We start from the raw sequence: 19,985 nt of genomic DNA, 5'->3' as shown, positions 1-19,985 counted from the left end.
CAGAACAAGTTTGCCTTGATTTCGTAACAACGTCAATATCCGGTCTCACAAAGTGACCCTCGACTAGGAACATGGGCTGCGAAAAAGAAAAACAAAAAAAGGGACCCTCGAATAAATACCCTCGACCTCGACATAAGACCCTCGACCCTAGATGGCTCGACCAAAAGTTAGACTCCATTAAAGGTAACTATGGAATTTCCTTTCATTTTCTTACTTTTGGCCGGAATGGCGCGGCATCACTTTGCAGAACAATTTCCGGTACTTGAGCCCACGAAACCCCCCGCTGTAATATTTCAACCACGTTGTTTGTTCATACGGTCCAGCCATGTCAACATTTGAGTGGAATCATAAAAGTGATTGTGAGTTTTTTACCGAAAAGGCGAAGAAGTCGCAATCGAACACCACCGTAGCTGGATTCCGGTCGACAAAGATAAACACACAAGAGTATTCGAATTTAAAAAACATCTCACAGAATTTTTTGGGATTGAAGGTGCAAGCTCTTCAGTTTGGAATTGGTGGTTTCTCGCTGAAGCTCTTTGTGACTGAATTTTAACCGACAACCGACACGTGGACCCCCACATTCAGACCTCTTAATTAAAGACATTTCCATAATTATTAGTCCTCCTTTTTTCTTCCTTGGACTGCTGATGAAAAAACATTTATTATTTGAAACGGCTCTTGGAAGATAAAATGCAATTTAACGCCTAACCTGCCTAATACGCGCCATAATTTTTCATTCTTCTTTCATTTTTTTTTCTTTGTATTATTAAATCGAACAGGCGAACACTGGCCACAGGGCAAGAGATTATTGGTTTATAATCTCTTGCCACAGTACTATTAGTATAGTTCAGTGTCACTAAGGTAGACCGAAAAAGTAGAAAAGCCAATATGATAAATCGGTGCATTGAAAGTGATTCAGGAAAAGAATGAATAATGGAGTGCGAGACCGGAACAGCAGAATGATTTTATTTTCGTTTCAAGAGCGTCTTACGAGTTTAAAGATTAAAAGTTACCTGGAAAACAGGCTTCAATTTTTGTCGCTTTTGAAGAGAACGCGAAACTGGTAGGACACACGCGAGAGAAAGAGCACTCGCCTCGTACTTGTGCTCACTCGACTGAGGAGCATTGTTATTCTGCAGAAACGACAGCGCATGCGTTAATATCTTATTGTCCCTCTCGGGTAGTGCTAAAAGTGCAAAATATACCTGAAAAAAGCTTATATAAAAATGTTTGGTAAAAAGGGCAATAACGTTTGCAAAAGTTAAGGGAATGAACACAACAACAATTAAACGTGAATACTTCTTGTATTTTAAAAATCTGATAAAAAAGTATCACAATTAAAAAATAAATTGCTTTGAATAATTGAAATAAGATAATAGTTACGTGATCAAATCATGATACCTATGAACAGTGGTTTCAACAGTTGAAGAATACATATCATACAAGTTTTGCTGGCAGATAGAGAAGCGTAGTCAAAGAAGTTTCTTTATACAGTACAAAATAACCAACTGTGCAATATCGCATGGTACTTGTACACTACTTGGTGCAGTTGGATAGGTGCTTAATCGAATAAATCCATGCCTGTCTTTTTATTTCTTCTCATATTTTTTATGCTTAAAAACGTTCTTATTCTGTAATGAGAATGCCCTAGTCTAAAAACAAATCGGTGAAATTCCTCTCTCAAGTTGGAAATCCTCGGCTTAAAACAAAACATTGTTGGAAATTTAACTCTGACTCCTTAAATTACATTTATTTGTATATATATATATATATGCATTTAATTTTGTTAAATATCTAATATCTTTTTACATGTAGGTACCTCGGTGAAAACTGACAATTCAATTTGTTTTCCTGAAAAGTTCCGAAGGAAATAATAAAGCCTACATATAAACTGAATATCAAAATTTCAGTAACCAACATATAATCATTCATATTTAACGTGATTTTCAATAAACATTTAATGGAACCTAAAATTTTTTCCCAATGACAGATTATAAACGTCCTCACTAATTAGGTCCATTCATTAATTTTAACGTTATATCTCTAAAAGTGTCGAGTTTTCAACATTCTGTGGCCGGTGAGATGAGGCTATAAAATTAAACTTATCAATGAAATGAAAAGCTGATCACTATAACTTGTTTTAGGAAAGGAAAAAATAAAAATGTTCAAAGAAATCTTTCGGCCATTGAATTAACTCCCTCGTGCATTGTCTAAAAAATAAACGTTGACCAGCAACTGACAAAATTTATCAAAAAAATTTTCGTTTTCTTTCATTCAAAACTGAGCCAAAAATTAGAATTTTGGTAATTTTGTGGAACAAGCGGATCGTCACGCAACACAATTCGCGTGACGCACTAGGTTCTTCATTGAAGACCGTCAAGGAGAACACAGCGGTCAAACGTGAGGCACGCGCGAAGGGCAGTGCGCAAAGGGCACTGCGCGAAGAGCATGCACGAAGGGATCAAAGGAAACAAAAGCAGGTAAAAAAAGGAAAACTAGAGACTATTTGAACACAAAGCTTATTCAATTACGGGCATCGTGTCGATTTTTCATTCTGTTTTGAGCTTTACCAAAAAAGTAATACGGTTCTAAAACATCGTGAGTTACTGGCTTGTGTGTGGTTGTTTGTAACTCGTGTGGGACAACTTAGTACTGGCAGCCTGAAAGCACATCACCAAAGTGCCAATTGGTCGTTGCAACGTTGGCACATGCGCAGACGTTTGATTGCTGTTGTCAAGGAGTAAGAACCACAGACCCCTTATGGTTGATAACTTACGAGCAAAGCACTTTTTACGAGGGACTGGCCTGAAAGAAGAGTGAAAGATGTTACTAGTCATCTTCCGCCTCCATTGCCTCGGCCTTCAAGGTGATGTGTTTCTGAAATGCAGGCTTGTAATCTGCGAAGTCAACATCCGTAGAAAAACGCAACCGACGAACTTCTCTTTCGTGTAGAAGATCATCCTATAAACCCAAACAAACGAAAAATCCTCTCAGTAAAACCAATGACAGATTCTTGGAAAAGCTAGAAAAAGAGAAACTATCTGAACGAGTGACAAAGAAATGAAAAACGAAAAGAAAGGGTATTAATAGATGGCCCTTTTGCAAAGTAAAATTTCACAACCTGAAAGCCAGCAATATCGACACCATCGCTAAACATAAAACACTAAGGACACCTAAAAAAGAAAAACATGCAACGAAATCATCCCTCCTGTTCGGATTGTTTACACAGCAAAGGAACGCCTCCGTTGAAGCTATTTTACTGTACGTTCGTCCTTCGTCGTCCTTTCCGGTTTTGGCTGATCTGCACAAAACTACGACTGAGAAACGTTTACTTACGGTGGTTGGCTGCGTTATCCAAGCTCTCCGTGGAGTGTACATGATTGGTTGAGGTTTCTCGTTGATGATTCCTAATGCCGAGGCTGCTCGCAACACTGACGATTTCCGCACTAAAGACGCACCAGTCGATGGCGCTGTAGATGGAGGCTGCAGAGAGAAAAAAAAAGGTCACTCACCGAAAGGAATTGAGATGTTTCTCATACTGTAATTCCCACTGAAGGCATACTCATCTCACCTCTTCTTGTTTCTTGTCCGGGGTGTTTTTCACACTGGGCATGTGCGTCTTTGAAGGGGCCGCAGACTTTGTGCCTTTCTTGCGCGGGCTTCCTCCACCTGCATTACAAATTATGAAATACGCTGAATAACACATGCATGCATTTTTCTTGGTTCTTACCTACGATCTATCAAGGAGAGACACATAGATGAGGACACCATTGACAACATTTTGCCTTTTTTTACAATACTAACACAAATAGATTCCATGTTGCCGCACGTCTGTCTAGAAACAGATCACAGAAGACGTCAACAGTTGATAAGATCATTAGTGATTCACTCGGCTGCGCCTCGTGTGCCACTTTTTTCTTTCGTTCTTACCACATTACTGGTCAATTTTGATGCCGAAAAATCCAGTTCTCTTTGTAAAAACTACCTTGTAGAAAAGCTTAAAATGAAATTTTTCTCAGCTTGTTGTCTCGGGAGATAGGCTCCCTAAACTATTCCTTTCGTGCTTGATGAATATTTAACGCAAATCTTCTTCTAAGATGTCCTCCATAGGTAAGGCACCGAGTGTGACAGAGACATTCCTAACCGTACAGAGCTCCCCTTTTAGCTTGACTATAGAGTTCTTACGTTCCACACAGTGCGCAGCGTTTGCAAGAAGAAACGCATTCTGCGAGTATCGACAAGACATGAGGTGAAATCATTGGAATGCTTTGGAGAACATGATTAGGTTTAATTAGTGTTTGCAGGATAAGGATGAGACTACTATCATAAACCCGCATAGCTCTATTCTTGAATACATCATCCCAGGCATGACACCGCGATCCAATTATCTATCAGCTTTACGAATAGATTACAACTTCGTTCGCCAGTTACCTGAGTTATCCACATAATATTTCTTAAGACCAGCTACAATTAAAAAAACTAAGCACAGAAACTAAAATAAGGCACCGAATGTGACAGTCTTTCTCAGCATGCAGAGCTCGCCTGTTAGCTTGAATATAGAGTTCAGATGATCCACACTGTGCACGGCGTCTGCATGAAGAAACGCGTTCTGCGAGTATCGAGAACACAAGAAGGTGAAATCGTTTGAATGCTTTGGAGAACACGATTCGGTTTAATTAGTGTATGATTACTGGAAAAGGATGAATGAGACTAGTATCATAAACCCGCATGGCCTTATTGTGGAATATATCATCACAGGCATCACACCGCGATCCAATTACCAGCCTGCTTGCAGGCAGCAGCTTGTGTTTTCAAGCGCGAGATTCAGCGGGGCGAATATTCGGTTGCAATATTGGACGGGTGAAAGATTTGGAACGAGTGACATAGTGAGGGGGAAGGGGAAAGAGAGAAAGAGCAGGCTTTCCAATTACCTATCAGCTTCACCAATAGATTATACCATCGCGTCCGCCAGTTACCAGAGTTATTCGCATATTTTCTCTTTAGACTAAGCTACTATTCGAAAAACTAAGCACAGAAACTAAAACTATATGGCAAAATAACTTGATCACACAACATAGAGAACGCAGAGAGGCAAAACGTAACTAATATTCAGTACAATTTTATTCAGTTGCGTATCATTACTCACATTTCACGTTTCGTTACAATATATTATTGAATCTGTAAAAATTTCATGCTAATATCTTAAAATACAAATCGTATCCGCATTTATCGATGTTTGACATAACTTTCCACCAATCAAAGGGTATTCCTCACATATTTTCCTACAGACAGTAAGTTTTATACGTCATACAAGGGCGCCTTCAAATCCACTATGACGTGAGCTCACGCGAAGCTAAAGCAGCAAGCCTCACGCTATTGTACGTGAAACGTGAAAAGGCAAGCTGACGTTTACCGTTTCACGTAAACGCAGTGCTAAATCTCTCTATTACTTTAATATTCATGACACAAAATTCCCTTGAATCAGTATTCCAATGAAGTAGGCTTCATGCGGTAAGAGATTGCGCAAAACGCCTGACTGGCATTTTGTTCACACTCCTACTAATCATCAACACCATCGTCATCGTCGTCCACAGGCCCTTTGTTGTCATCACCTCCGTCGTTACCAAGTCCCTCTGCGTCACTAGATTGCGCATTAGACTTGGGTCGAGGTGTAAATTTTCCTGACGAAAAGAGACATGGACAAGCGTCACTGGTACGTCTAGGTAGGCTCTGCGCGCTTCATCCACATTGGCTAGTCGCCTTCGTAAGTGGTTTGGACGCCGACTTGTCGGAGAACGTTACAAAGAATGAAAGTTTGCATTTTTTTAAAGAACTTTGAGTGCAGTGTGACACCAAACGGAGAAACAGAATTGGACTTTGCCTTGTACTCGAGGGTGTGAGGGAGATGGAGGAAAGGAAAGCGAAGCAGCGAAATTCTTTGACGACAAAGCAAAGCGGATGAAACAGCACACATAGGACAACATTGAATAATATTTCATGAAAACGCAGTGCTGAGTTCACGGTGCTTTCATGTTTATACATTCATTATGTTTGAATAGCAATGTAGCGCAATACAAGACACATTCAGGCAAAAAATAGTAGGTAACGGAAGACACTAATCAATTCACAGACCAACACAGCGCACACGCATTTTCTTGTAATGTTTACAGCTAAGTTCCCGTATATACACCACTATCAACACTGTCTCTTCCATGAAGATATTCGTCCCAAAAGGCCCTCTTAGAAGTTGAAGAAAGACCCCGATAATAAAGGTACATAGATATAGAAGAAGCAGGACTCGACGCACAGCTGGAATCCTCATCCGAGCCACCCGTAGAGAGAGTCCCACATGAGCGTTTAAGGTCAAGCAGAGAGAAGATAGGAAAGCCTTGAAAGATAGTAAAGATACAAATTGAAATATTAGATTATTTTTAAAGCATGGACACAAAAAAGAATGAAGTAGCACAGAGAAAATCAGAAAAAGAGTGACGAATTTCCGCTAGGTTAAGAAGCAAAAGGGTTAAAGGAAACAGACTAGCATTGAGGTTTCTATCAAGAGAACATCATAAACGACAGGTTAAAACGAGTTGCTGTATTAGTTCACTTGTTCACTTAGAAAGGTACAGATAAGACCTTGTTAGTGTAACACTTAGAGGCCCAAACCTAAACCTCTAAATTTTCGCACACTCGTCTGCTGCTATTATTGTTGCTGTTATTGTTGTTGTTGATGACGTAGTTGCTGTTTGATGTTATTTATTACATCTGTGTAATTATGAGGGTTTCAGGGGAATCCTATAACTGAGGACACTTGCAGATGTCAGAAAATGAACACAGGAAATGAAACTCATTAGCGGTCAAACCTGGCCATAACTCCATTTTAATCAATCAGGGTAAGAACACCAGAAATCAAATTAGTCGGAGTTTAAGACTGACGTTGACGCCAAAGGCACCGGCAAACGGAAGAAATAAACTTTTATCTTGCTCACTTTTCCTCAAAACTCAATGACACCAGGAGAAAAATACCTGGACACCTGTTGTTCAATGCAATTACAAATACTTCAACTGAACAAACCACTGAGAGAAAAAATAACTAACGCTGTAACTATCCAAAATACTCATTTTGGGCCATCGATACTCTTTTCCAAGATCTGGTGTTAAAATTCTCCTTCAGCCTTTACACTCTTCTTTGTATCAGTTTTAGGGATTTGGTGACAGATCAAGATAACAACTCCTACCTGCTAAGTTTGAGTATTCTCATTACCTGTTTGCTGGATAATGTATGCACATTGTAGGGAGACGTTACATGTTAAATATTGAACGCACAATGCTAATAATGATACACAATACTTATACATACGTTTCTTCTTGTCCACGGGTGGCGGGATTTCGTCCCATCGTTTCTGTACAATAGCTACCACACGAGGATCAGCGTATGCTTTGGCGACGTCAAGCGCGGTATGTCCCTTCTTATTTTCCAGCTGAACTTTCGCACTTATGAAAAATGAAAAGTTAACTAAATCCTAGTTTGGAGGGGAACCATAACTAACACTTTTCAGTGCCACTGCGATTTCCTCCGTTCACTAGGGTTCCGCCCTCGATCATGCCTAGAAGGGTAAAGAGGGCGAGCTCATTTCTTGAACAGTGACTGGCTATTGAGCCTTCCCCCCCCCCCCCCACCCTGCTCTTTGTTTTCGCTCTCGCCCCATTTCGCGCGCGTTCAAAACTTCGAAAATCGGCTTTTCGATGCAAAAAAACTCCACGGAAACGCTGGCTACGCTAGCTAACGATTTGTAATTGATCATAATTGTCATTTGGGTCTTCAACAATTCACGGTTTTTTTAAAGTATTAATTGCAAGCAAGTTTTATTTGAATGTAAACGTAAGGAACCCAAACGTTCTCATCTTAGAGATAATTTAGCAAAATATAGTACTCGACAAGTAAATCATTCGGAATATTGTTTCCATACGTTTCAAGTTGCCTAAACCACTGTAGGACTGCGTGGCCAACCTAACAACCTTGCCACAAAATTTAATATTTGTTCTCTTAGCTAAGCCAATCTACAAACCCTTTAGAAATAAGCAGTTCGACGACAGCCTCTCTGGAGCTCTCAATAGCTCTCATCAAAGGTGTTCCTCCATTAATGGTCTGCGCGTCCATTTCAGCTCCGTTTTCCAGCAGAAACTTCACCAGGTCCACTTGTCCTGAGTGGCAGGCATGGTGTAAAGGAGTCCATTTGAAATTATCTCGAGCATTGATGTCTGCCCTGAAAAATAAAACATGCAAAGGGTTTGAAAAAGTGCAATGTAGATTGGTAAAATAATAACAAAATAATGCGTTTTTTGAAAATAGTTCTACCAAGGTTCGTTTTCGCTATCGTCGGAGTCGGAGTCTGAGTCAAAGACGTTATCAGAGGTGTGGAGTGACACCATCCGACGAAATCGAAAGCAGAGCACAAATGCCGCTTGTGATGGTCTGTCAGTCTTACGATCTGTGAAAATTAACTTTCATCAGAGTAGTATATGAAATCTGTAAATTTATTGAATACTGGGTTTTCTCTGGGAAGAGACTTCACTTGTTCGGTTGGTCAGTTTTGCGCAATTGATATACACTTAAAAGCAAGTTCCAGAGTACACTGTCTCAGTGAACTCACCCAATCTGTAGTAAGTATGCTGCTACTTTGATGTTTCCATGAGCACAAGCTGCCATCAGCGGAGTCTTATAGTATTTATCGCGTTGGTCCACGGAGACTCCTCGGGCAAAAGCTGATTTTAACGTCTCTAGATCTCCTACTTTAGCAGCGTCACTGATGTTCATGTAAGAAACATCTAAAATATGTAGGAAAACAGGAAAGGAATTTACCCTAGTTAAAGAAACGCGCAAACGCTGCATTTCGGATAAAAGCGCATTAGCCGTATTTCGGATAAGGACGAAATACCGTAGGCCCCATCCCCTGCATCTTCTCTGTATTGGTTAGCATGGGACGTTAAAGAACCCACACACTTATCGCAAAAAGTTGGGAACATAGCCCCCGGTGTTGCGGTCTGGTCTTGATTCTGAAATTGGGGGCATCTGCTGGCCAAAATTTCCTTCAGAAGTTGTAAACTGCTCAGTGCGGTCTGGCCAAAGTCCCCCGCAAAGTGTTGTAAAGTGCCATAAGGTATAGGATATGGCAGTTCAGAAATCCTTAATCATTGTTATTGCTATCATTATTATTATTATTATTACTATCGTTATAATAATGCCCAACTCAAAGTAAAGTGAATTCAGTTCATTTTGAAACTACGAGTGAGTGATTACGCAACATTTAGTTTTACTTCTGAATGGCTGAGGTGGTTGTGCGATTTTCCCATGAAAACAGAAACACTGCAAACATGATTACTACTCTAATCTAAAGCGTAACCGAAAAATATTGCATTTTTATGTTACTGATCAAGACACCTCTTAAATGAGGATTTTGAAAGAGCTTCTGACACAGAGATGCTCTCGTTGGCCAGTGAGTCAAATCGACTGCACGTTATTGTCTCTCGCTGTAATTTCGGACAAAATGTGGGCTTCACCACATAAGGAAAGTTGTGATTTTTTCTGTTAAAACGCGTAGAAAAATGCGAGAACAATTATCTTCAATAATTAAAGAATCTCAAGGCGTTCACAAAGTTCGTTCGTTCGGTTCCCCTCGTCAATCAGAGGAGGGGGGGAGGGGGGGGGGAACAGAGTTCTCGCAGATTTACTGTTTGACAAAGGAACTAAGAGTAAAGGAGTATAGGAACAAAGAGAACATACATGAACAAAAGTTTTTATGTCTGTTGATTGTTTTCCAAGGCACCCGGTCATTAAAAAGAAAAAAAAAAGAAAAAAAGACTTGCTCATTGCGATTGTCTCCTAAAGATAAAAAAACAAGACAGTCCTCTGCTTTTAGATGATCATACTTGTCAGTACTAACCTGGGAAGTTAAGGTACCAGGCAGAATCATCTTGAATGGGATGCGATGGTGGATTATCACGATCAAATCTTGTGTTGTCTGTGAAGTGCTGTAAAATTAAGAAGTAGAAGAGTATAAGACGACGTAAAATGAATGAAAATACACAATGGTTATCTATACCATCCTTGTCATACATACTAAAATCACAGATCAAAAAATTTCTTTTCTATAAAAGTGAGACGTCACAAGTTCCGACATATTTCTTTTGTCTGACAAATTGTTCGCTGAAATTTCTGTTTGTGATTAAGAAAGATAAAGACGCCTGTGAATAGACGACGCATCAGAAACGCTACAGTCCAATAAACGCCGTGTCGTGGAATCGGGTAAATCCGGTATACGACGACTAATAGGTACAATTTTGTGTAATACTTACCACATATCTCTCTACATAGTCTGAGGGAGGGCCACCATGTTTCGTCCGGGGGCCGTCAGGTGCTGTACAAATTGGAATGGGTATTTTTGTTTTGCCCTGAAAACAGACACAGGTTAATCAGTACTGGATTGGTCTATGGACTGTAAAAGCCTCTACCACCTGTATGATACTCCCGTAGGCTCGTGATATCAATTTTATTAAAATAAATTTCAGATTCGCGAGGAAACCTCTCAAACACATTTTCGGCGATAATTAGGTTTATACCATGGAGAGAAAATTTCTATATGCTGATTGGCTGAGACAGAGAGCATTTTTCCAAAACTTTTGGTAATTGCCTTAGGCAAAATTACTTGAAATGTAAAACATACCAAAACACTTAAATTAACGTAGTTTTATTCATGACAAACTTCTTTTTAGCAGGGCTGGTTTCATTGCTTTGGTATTGTGGACTACTGACTCGTGAGTTTTGCAGTTCATTGACGCTAACTAAACACTGAAATAGCTTCCAACGATATTGTGTAACAGCGTCACGGTGCGTTAATATAAGACAATTTTGCCCTTCATGTCATAAACAAGTAATCGCATGTTTCCTCGTAAAACTGAGGATCAATATCGCTTGCGATTGCAGAAGTTGCACAAATTGCCCTCGTCGCTGTACGACTCGGGCAATTTCTGGAACTTCTGAAAACACGCGTGATAGCAATCCTTAACTCGGCCTCACGCGATTACCTAATATACAAATTTTACACATTTTATTGAAAGGGAGATGACCTGGGTACCCTCATGAAGCATATGATAGATGTCTATGACAAACATCGCATTGAATTGTTATGGATATAATTGATTAGAATTATCCTGAATTGCGATAATTTTAATATTCTGCCAAAATTACCTTCTTCTTCTTTCCTTTCTTTCCACCTTTTTTTTTCTTTTTCTGTGTAAAGTGAACAAAAGTCACGATAAATCCTGACATGTCCTACTAAACGAAAATATCTACTTATCTTAATTTTCAGTGAAGTTGGATGCACGAATTTGTTGTGGAATATATGTTGTTGTGGAGTCCATGCCCACTTTGAAAAACAAATTTCAGAAAAAAATGATTTAAAATCTATGATGACTTACCTTTCCAAGGACAACCATAAATTGCTGCAACAGTAGAAAAAGAGGTCAATCAATTTAGAAGTTTGTTAACTTTACTTCAGGCGTATGTTCTAAACAAGGTCCTTTGCTAGCCAAATACTGTTATCTTCACCCCAATGCAGCCTTCAAACATTAAAAGCTGACTGGAAATAGTTCTACAGGAAGGGGAAGGGGATAAGGGAAGAGTAGTTGGATACCAGAGGGATATGATAACCAATTTTTCCCTGTAGATGGCAAACTCCCTTAGATTACAAACTTTAATACTATATATTACATACCTAATATACCTATAAACTGTTAAAACATGTCACTAGCTATAATGTCCCTATCACAAATAAAAAACAATGGAAAAAAACTTTTATTGTAATATGAAACCCAACTAAATCAACCCCAAGATACCAGGATATTCAAAACCCCTTACCAGACTAGTTGATTTAGGAGGGCAAACACCAGCCTGGTCTGTGGCAGGCTCTTACTCAGTGGATATGAGCAAAGGCGCAGGCCAGCAAAAAAGGGAGGGGTCAGGTTGTCAACCAAATAAACATAATTGCAAAATTCAATGGGAAAGGAACAGTAACTCTGTAAAACAGGCACATGACATAATAGTGTAATTGTTCCATACCTTACTGATAAATTTTTTACAAGTTATAAACAGCGGATAATCTACAGCATCCTCTTTGTTTGGGTCATGTATCTGTGCTAATTTATTCAAATCTTCTACATCTACTGGGCAATCTGTGGACCAAAGTGAGAATCCAAACAATTCTTATTAGCACATATTAATTAAAAATAGTTCTAAAATGATCATGGAAATCAGGGTTATTTTTAAGCCACATACTACTCGTTCATGTGGCAATTAAGATACTGGTTTTGTTCTCTTTCCTTTGTGGTCCATAGACTTCAAATTCATCTCAGTGTACAATGTTCAACCAATGTGGCAGGATTTGTGTTTAATAATTCTAACAATTTCAAAGATTAATGTTAAATTGTAGATGTCAAGGCACATTTCTTAAACTCACTTATTGTCTGCAGACACATTACAAAGTTATCCTTAGTCATTTTTCCTTTTCTACTTCCATCCTCTTCCTCTGGATCAAACTGATAACAGATGTTCAACACTTTTTGTTCGTGTTCTTGGATCCAGTCATAAAGCTGTTGAAGACAAGTGTAGGAAAGTAATCTGAGTGCTGAATTTCAGCCAATAAATAATTTGAATGCTACTTATATGAGCACGATCCTTCGCAGTAAAGCACTATTTGAGCAATAGTGAAAATCAGACCTGAAAAAAATTTCAGGCCTGTACGGGATTCGAACCACTGACCTCTGCAATATTAGTGCAGCGCTCTATCAATTGAGCTAACAAGCCAACTGGGAGCAGGCCATCAAATTAATTTGACATAAACCCGTAGATGATAAATCAAACAACAACAAACATATGAAACATATGTGTGAACTGCGGTTATGAGACGTATATGAGCACAACTTTGATTTATCACTATTGCTCAAATAGTGCTTTACTGCGAAGGATCGTGCTCATATACGTCTCATAACCGCAGTTCACACATATGTTTCATATGTTTGTTGTTGTTTGAATGCTACTGTTGCAATACAAAACTTACAATAGTAATGCTATTGTTTTCTCCCATACACCTAATGACACTTTCACAAAATTTCAACATGGTGAAAAATAAAGTTTATATGAAAACATTGCCAAGATTTCCTGTCTATCTGAAAGAATGCATGTATGACCAAGCTGGTTTTAGCACCTGTTTGCTTACATTAAGCTCATTGATGAGCAAAACGAGATTTGAATGAGAACATTATTCTTTTGAAATATCAGTTGCAAGAAAAGCATAACACTTGATCTGTTTAATCAATCCTTTTGAGCAACAAGAAAACTACAATCACTTTTGCTTCAAACATCACTTTGATGGGGTATGATAAACAATATAGATATCTAAAATGTGTAAGCAAAACAGAGAAGTTTGACATCATTTCATGCTCATTTTTCCCATTTTCAGAGGTAGACAAGCAAAAGTATTTAGTGACTGTCAACATACTCTAATGGCATATGGTTCAGCAGTTCTACTTCCTCCCTTAGAGAGCTTCGCAGACTGTTTTTCAGCTTTACGACATTCTTTCAGGGCATCTTTGTGCTCATTGTCCTTTGCCAGTAATCTTGGTGTCTTCCCTTCCTTGTTTTTCAACATTGATGGACAACCTGTATAGGATGAAAAATCAGAGTATTTCCACATTTCTATATTGCATGCCTTTTTGATGTAAGTAGTGTAATATTTAAAACAAATGTAAGAATCTTGAATTTAACTGTACAGTCATGTAGCTTGTTTTTAAGTCTCCTACTAGAAAATTGTAACAAATGTTAGAGATTTCAAATGAACATTAGTCACCAATCATTAATTATTTTTCATTGGAAGATAAGAAAAATCACAGTTTTTAACATGTAACTGACTGTAAACCTAAAATTTGAATGAAGCAAGCCTAACATTTTTCCAAAGGCCTCAAACTAATTTTACCACTGACAGCAACCACTCAACCTGAGAGGTCCCTAATTTTTCTCTGACAAACTTAGTGTGACAGAGTCACTTAGGCTTATTTTCTACTTAAGACATGTTGTTCTGTTTATTTTATTTTCTGGAATTTTAGCGATTTGTCAGTAATGTTGGTAATGTGTTAACTGTATTAGTAATGTGTTAATTGTATTATTCCTTTACCTGCCCTTGTCCTCTTGTGCAAGAGTAAACACTGATTTCCCTTATGTAATTCCTGTTTAATTGACCGATCTCAGCCCATATTTGGTTTTGAGTTATTTTTACCTTTTCCTGTATTTTACTATAAGTTACAACCGTTTGCTCGGTAAGTTCAGTTGATTTGTTGCCTTCTTGAGAGTGCCCTTAAAGCAGCTTCCAAGCTATACTAGCTTTTGTGTCACTCGTTCCCGTTTTTATTGTACCGTTGCATTTATTTGCAGTGTAATAAACTTGTAAATCTTCCCTCGGATCTTTTGTTCTTACGTTGACCATTTTGGCCATCTTACATTAGCAATTTTCCAAAAGTAGGAATAAAGTATTCAACATCAAATATTCTCAAAGGGACTTTGGCTGCATGTTGCTATTGTGAGTGTCATGTCAACATGATCATCACTTGTACCACAACCACATCCTGCTCTTGCTCACCTCTTTGAGATAAGAACTTGCATATTGGTCCAAATCCTTGTTGACCAGCATAATGGAGAGGGGTATTGCCATCTAAAGCTACTTTGCCCAGATCTGCACCATAGGCTGCCAGCACCCTTATGACTTCAAAATGACCATTTAAGGCAGCCCTTCATAAAAAATTATGAATTCAAAATTAATAATAAGAGGGGGTTAAATTAAACTGTGTTCCTGAATCAGTGGGGGTACTACTGTATAACAAGATCACTTGTATTTAATATCAACTTATTTGAATTTGGTACATTAGATATATGTTGTGTGCTGTAAAGAGTTTCAAGCTGACGTTTTGGGGTGTTGGCCCTTTTTTAGAAGGATAATAAGAATCTTTGGCATGTAGGAAGCCTATCTCCATTTTTGGAATAACATGTGAGGTCCATATCTTTTTTAGTTAATAATAAAATGAATTAATATGTAGTCTTCTTTTCCAGCGTTTTTCTTTATACATCATGTAGTGTACTTCTGAAGACATATTAGTTCTGCATGAACAGCCTCAAAAAAGAGATCTCACTGTATAATACTACCTTTTTCATTTGAAAGACCTGTATATTATTACACACCATAAAGTATGAATTTACAAGGAATATATATCTAACAAATGTTTCAATCAGTAGAACCCCAAAGAAGCAGGACATTAGATTTAATTAACTGTTACAGAAGTGAATTTGAGACTGTCAGAATTGGGTTTCACTATCAGTTGAAATTTTTATGTGTTGTTCAAATTGTTTCCATTTTACTCAGTGCATAACCACTGTACACTGTGGCCACCATTACTGCTTTAAAGCCTAACCTGTGTGCTGAGTGATTGTTTTCACTGTCCAAAGCATCACAGTCTGCTCCAGCCTCCAAGATTTCTCTGACACAAGCAACACTTCCAGTGGCACTTGCTGCATGCAAAGCTGTCTGACCAGTATTCTAATACAAAAGACAATGGAGATGGTAAAGGCATGTTTTCCAAGACAGCTACATGTTTATAGTTACTGTAGCTCTTTTCCAGTTAAACAACTTATACAAGTCATCTCACTCTGTTCCATAGATGGTATTAGGATTTCATAGAATACGATCATTTAATCATGATGTAGCTATATTCATAACCAAATTAATTTTAGTACAAAACAATAAACTACAGTTAATAAATTTTGGATGCGCAAGATAATTATATGAAAGTGTTCCCTAACTGAGGCAAACACTTTTAAAATAATGTTATAATGCAAGAACTGTACAAAACTTATCAGTTGCCTATGAATTCGTTTGTGAGCATAATTATTACCTCTGAGCTGTCATTCTTGAGAGTATACACTAGTTCAATAAAAATAAAAAATAGCAGCACATGAAAAGAACTTACTGCATGAGCTCCATTGGGGTCTGCACCAGCAATAAGAAGTGCTGCTACCATGTTGTCCAGACCAGTCTCTGCAGCCACATACAATAAAGGTTGACCATCCTTGCTCTAGTAAGCAAAAACATGAAAAATAAGTCTTCGATAAGAAATGCAAACCCATCATTACCCTTTACATCCCAGCATCAGTATGCGTAAATTCTCCACAAGGTTCTTTACACATTTCCTAGCAGGGTGATGATGGGAAGAATGTATTCAACAATCAATTGCTTCTTTAGTTGATTGAAATTGAAATTACATTCTAGTCACCCTTAGGGGCCCCAAGGGTGTTATTAAACCTTTGTGTCTGCAATGTGACAGTATAAAAATGACACAGGTATGATAGTTTGTCTCTTCGCATCTTTTAGATGCACAGAGCATCAAAGCTGAAAAGTAATCCTTTACAACTAATTATTACACGACTCAGGCAGTCAGAGGGCCAATAACTAAAATCAACCAATCAAAATGCTCTATTGTCGGTCAATATTCTCTCAGTATTGGACCGGGCACTGTCACAAATGATACCGCACTTGCGTCCCTTTGAACTTCAGTCGTATAATAAATCTCTTATTAACCAAGCTTGCTCAGGACCGTACTGGAAGAAAATCGGCCATCAGTCTTTTTTGTACGGACCTCGCTGCGCTCAGTCTGTACTGTCAAGACCTCAGGCCGATATTCTCCCAGTGCGGCCCTCGCGCTTGGTTACTAAGATATATGTATAACGCTTCATGTAGCATGATCAGCATAACCACCAACTCTCAATTTGCCTAAAGAAGGAAATTATACTCACAATATTGCAATCCACATATTTAGAAGTCACCATATATCAAGAGACATATATTAAAATTACTTCTCACGCTCATAGCTCAATAGTAATTGTTACGCGATTTACGTATTCCACCAAAGTGCAAGTTTCAAAGTCTTTGTTTAAACGAGATCATAGGACTCACTCAGTTCAGTCTTATTTTACCGCAATGTATATAAGTTCTGCATGTACTCAACGCAGAATTCAAAGGTGCACCACTTAATTTTATAAGAGTGGTATTACTTACCACATAATTAACACTTGCACCATGTTTCAGAGCAATCTGAAGACACTCTAGATGACGTTTGGTTGGCTGGATACAATAAAACAAGATGCCTTTTCCTTCACTATCCCTCACTAAAAGAATAAAAAAGAGTTTGAAAGTGTACCGACATGCAGGTACTACGTACTCAGGAGCAAAAAATTAACAAAATAGAAATAAATTTCATTAATATAAATTTCCTTGTGTCTCAGTTCATGATCACTAATAGATCACAAATGAAATCAAAATGTTACAAAAAGATATAAACGTAGCACACAAGGTGCTTCACTGATCTCAAGAGAAAACCAAAAATAAGAGCATCACATTTCTATGATTAATTCTAAAAAAATGGGATGCTAAATACAGATTTGAGAGTGGTCCTGACCCTCTTGGCATAGTATTTTTTTTGGTTTCCTTGAAGTTATTTGTAAATTAACCCATTTCTTTTCTAAGTGCTAGGGAGGAGGGATGGCTTGAACACAATACTTTAAACCTGCACACTGGGATTGAAGCTATAAGTAAATTGGAAAGAGTGCAGTATAACTCTGAGTTATCACATTAAACCTTAACTCCCATCTAGTGGATCCTGTTATGTAAATAAAAAAATTAAGATTTTTTCTTACATGTCAAATCTGTATCTGCCTCTGCTAAGAGTGTCAAGGCCTGTGTGTGGCCAAACTCTGCTGCCCTCATGGCAGGAGTACGTCCTTTCAAGTCTACCATGTTGGGGCTTGCACCAAGATTAAGAAGGAAAGAAATCATCTTCTCATTGTTCTTACATGCTGCCAGGTGCAGCCCTGTCTCTCCATTTTCAGGTTCTACAATTTGAACAAACAAAGAGGGTTTTTTCAATAAATACAATATCCAAACCAATAGTGAATTCCTTGCTTCTTGACCAGTCCAGTTTCATGGAAGTATCAGATTGGCTCAGACAAAGGGCTGGAATGCTAGAAATGTGACCAGCCTAAGAACCTCCCTAAGGTGGCAAATTTAGATTTATCAACTCAGTTGATAAAACTCAAATTACTTTTAGTGGATTAGTGAGCTAGCTTGATTGATCACCTAATCATTTGATAACTGGTCACTCAATGTGGTCTTTAAAGACTGTTCCAAGTAAGATTATTCCATAACTGACTTTTCAATTCCTTTAAACTGCACAGATATAATGATAGAAACAGGTTTAATAGAGAAATGAGAAGATAAAGAGCACAGTGAAATGTAACAAGAGGGTATACAGCCACTATTTTGGGTGTAAAATCTGGAGAATTCTTAGATATTAACCCCCCTTAAACACCTGACTAGATCATGCTGTGAGAGTATAAGAGTAAAATCAAGACAGAGAGTTTGCTTGATGTCAAATTTACTGAATTAAAAGACAAAAACTTAAAATAAGTGATAATTATATTCACACATGTAGTCTACACTGATGAAATTAAAAAGTCATAGAGTATTGTAAAGCTTTTGCTGGTTCTTTTTTTTCTTTTTTCAGTTTCCTTTCCTTCTGACAAGTGAAAAAAATCTGACTCTGAACAATATGGCTCTGTGGCAATTAGTGATGAGAAACCTACATGTACCATTATGGCACGTAAGAGTCAGTGAACCATAACGTGATGCATCAAATAAATGAGCTCTACTAAACACTAAACAACAGCCTTAAGAATAGGTTACAAGAATAGGTTACATGAAAGGGGCGTATTTACTAGCTGTTATTGAATTTTGTTGTTTCACAGCAGTGATAAGTTCATGCAATCAACCCCAAGTACATTGCATTTACACAGTAAATTTAACGTCGTAAATTTATATGCATCTTTCAAAGTATTAAATAACTTAGCATTTACAGCGGTGTACAACAATCACATAAGGTAAAATAGCCGAGACTCTTAAAAAAGGAATTATGGAAAGTCCTAAACATAAGTTGGAGAAATCTGAAGATCTTTGTCGGAAATGTATAACTAAAAGTTATAACTTGGAAAACATAAGTAATCCGCTTAAGATAACTTCTTTATTTAAAGCCAACACATTATGTTTAGCTGCTTTAAAGCAAACTTGTGTAGAGTTCAAATAAATGAGGTATTCTTAGGTTAAGAAGTAAATGGTTCGAGAAAGTTCAGTGTGTATGTGGTAGATGTCGTTGTATGTGAAAAGTTGTGTTTGTCATCTTTCATTGAAATTGCTACAAAGAAGACGTCAAGATTTGATGGATAAGCTTTAGAAGCATATGAAATTAAAGTCAAACCTAAACCTACAAAAGCAATTTCGGTAAAAAAGAGTTTCTGGTGTTGTTTATCAAATTTCGCGCCTTTCAATTGTTGACGTCGCATAATTTTGCTATGGCGACTGATCGGTACGAGCGAGTTTCCAAAACACCTACCTCGTACGAAAGACAACGAAACCTCTCTGCACTTACCAGAGTAGTTGATCAAATAAGGAACCCCATGAGTTGTTAATTTTTCAATCTGGTCTACATCCTCGATTCGAACAGACTGAAGTAGCTTTAAAACTTGCAATTGTTCTAAACGGTCCTGAGCGACTGGCATTGTTCTAACTTGCCACGATGCTGGAATTTTAGTACCACTCTCCTCCTTTTCAAGGCTCAAATATCAAGCGATTTCCTATAATTTGTGAATACTTTGCATGCTGTGGAAAACTAAAGACGAAACAAATAAATTCTTAAAGTTAAAAGGTCATCTTCCTGCTGAATATTGCCAAACATAACTTGTCTCTCATGTCGTTGTTAAGGAATCTCGAGGTTGGAGACGAGTTGATTCTGATTGGCCAATGATGAGGTCCCCTAGTGAAGGGAACCTGGAAGTGAAT

The 19,985-nt window shown here is 38.0% G+C and overlaps 1 protein-coding gene and 1 non-coding gene across 4 annotated transcripts; both read right to left on the bottom strand.

Moving 5' to 3' along the window:
• Window positions 1–1,285: 1,285 nt before the first annotated feature.
• LOC111335179 (ankyrin repeat and EF-hand domain-containing protein 1) lies at window positions 1,286–19,916 on the bottom strand. Of its 3 annotated transcripts, none has more exons than XM_088758931.1 (19): window positions 19,576–19,916; window positions 17,792–17,986; window positions 17,154–17,263; window positions 16,069–16,173; window positions 15,514–15,638; window positions 14,688–14,836; window positions 13,554–13,714; window positions 12,513–12,645; window positions 12,116–12,228; window positions 11,476–11,499; window positions 11,246–11,287; window positions 10,354–10,449; window positions 9,942–10,029; window positions 8,652–8,826; window positions 8,067–8,264; window positions 7,358–7,491; window positions 3,572–3,669; window positions 3,337–3,483; window positions 1,286–2,961 (listed from the first exon to the last, which is right to left on the bottom strand). In XM_088758931.1, the coding sequence occupies exons 1-19, from the start codon at window positions 19,703–19,705 to the stop codon at window positions 2,830–2,832; spliced, it is 2,355 nt and encodes a 784-aa protein (XP_088615057.1). In that variant the 5' UTR covers window positions 19,706–19,916; the 3' UTR covers window positions 1,286–2,829. The 3 variants fall into 3 exon arrangements, with proteins under 3 accessions (XP_088615057.1, XP_088615058.1, XP_088615059.1); XM_088758932.1 differs by lacking the exon at window positions 19,576–19,916 and adding an exon at window positions 18,231–18,248; XM_088758933.1 differs by lacking the exons at window positions 1,286–2,961; window positions 3,337–3,483; window positions 3,572–3,669 and adding an exon at window positions 5,104–5,681.
• On the bottom strand, window positions 12,787–12,859 carry Trnai-aau (transfer RNA isoleucine (anticodon AAU)). The gene has a single exon. It is a non-coding gene; the product is annotated as a tRNA-Ile (tRNA).
• Window positions 19,917–19,985: the final 69 nt, after the last annotated feature.

The sequence above is a fragment of the Stylophora pistillata genome, chromosome 4 (assembly GCF_964205215.1).
Source record: "Stylophora pistillata chromosome 4, jaStyPist1.2, whole genome shotgun sequence".
NCBI lineage: Eukaryota > Metazoa > Cnidaria > Anthozoa > Scleractinia > Pocilloporidae > Stylophora > Stylophora pistillata.
This window is presented reverse-complemented; position numbering and strand designations above follow the sequence as displayed.

Excerpts from the sequence above, each read along its gene's own strand:
- LOC111335179 (XM_088758931.1), bottom strand. The coding sequence starts at position 19,705 with ATGCCAGTCGCTCAGGACCGTTTAGAACAATTGCAAGTTTTAAAGCTA. Across the intron at positions 13,715-14,687 it reads CAAGTTCTTATCTCAAAGAG|GTTGTCCATCAATGTTGAAA; the intron begins GTGAGCAAGAGC and ends CATCCTATACAG. Across the intron at positions 12,229-12,512 it reads AATGTGTCTGCAGACAATAA|ATTGCCCAGTAGATGTAGAA; the intron begins GTGAGTTTAAGA and ends TTTGGTCCACAG.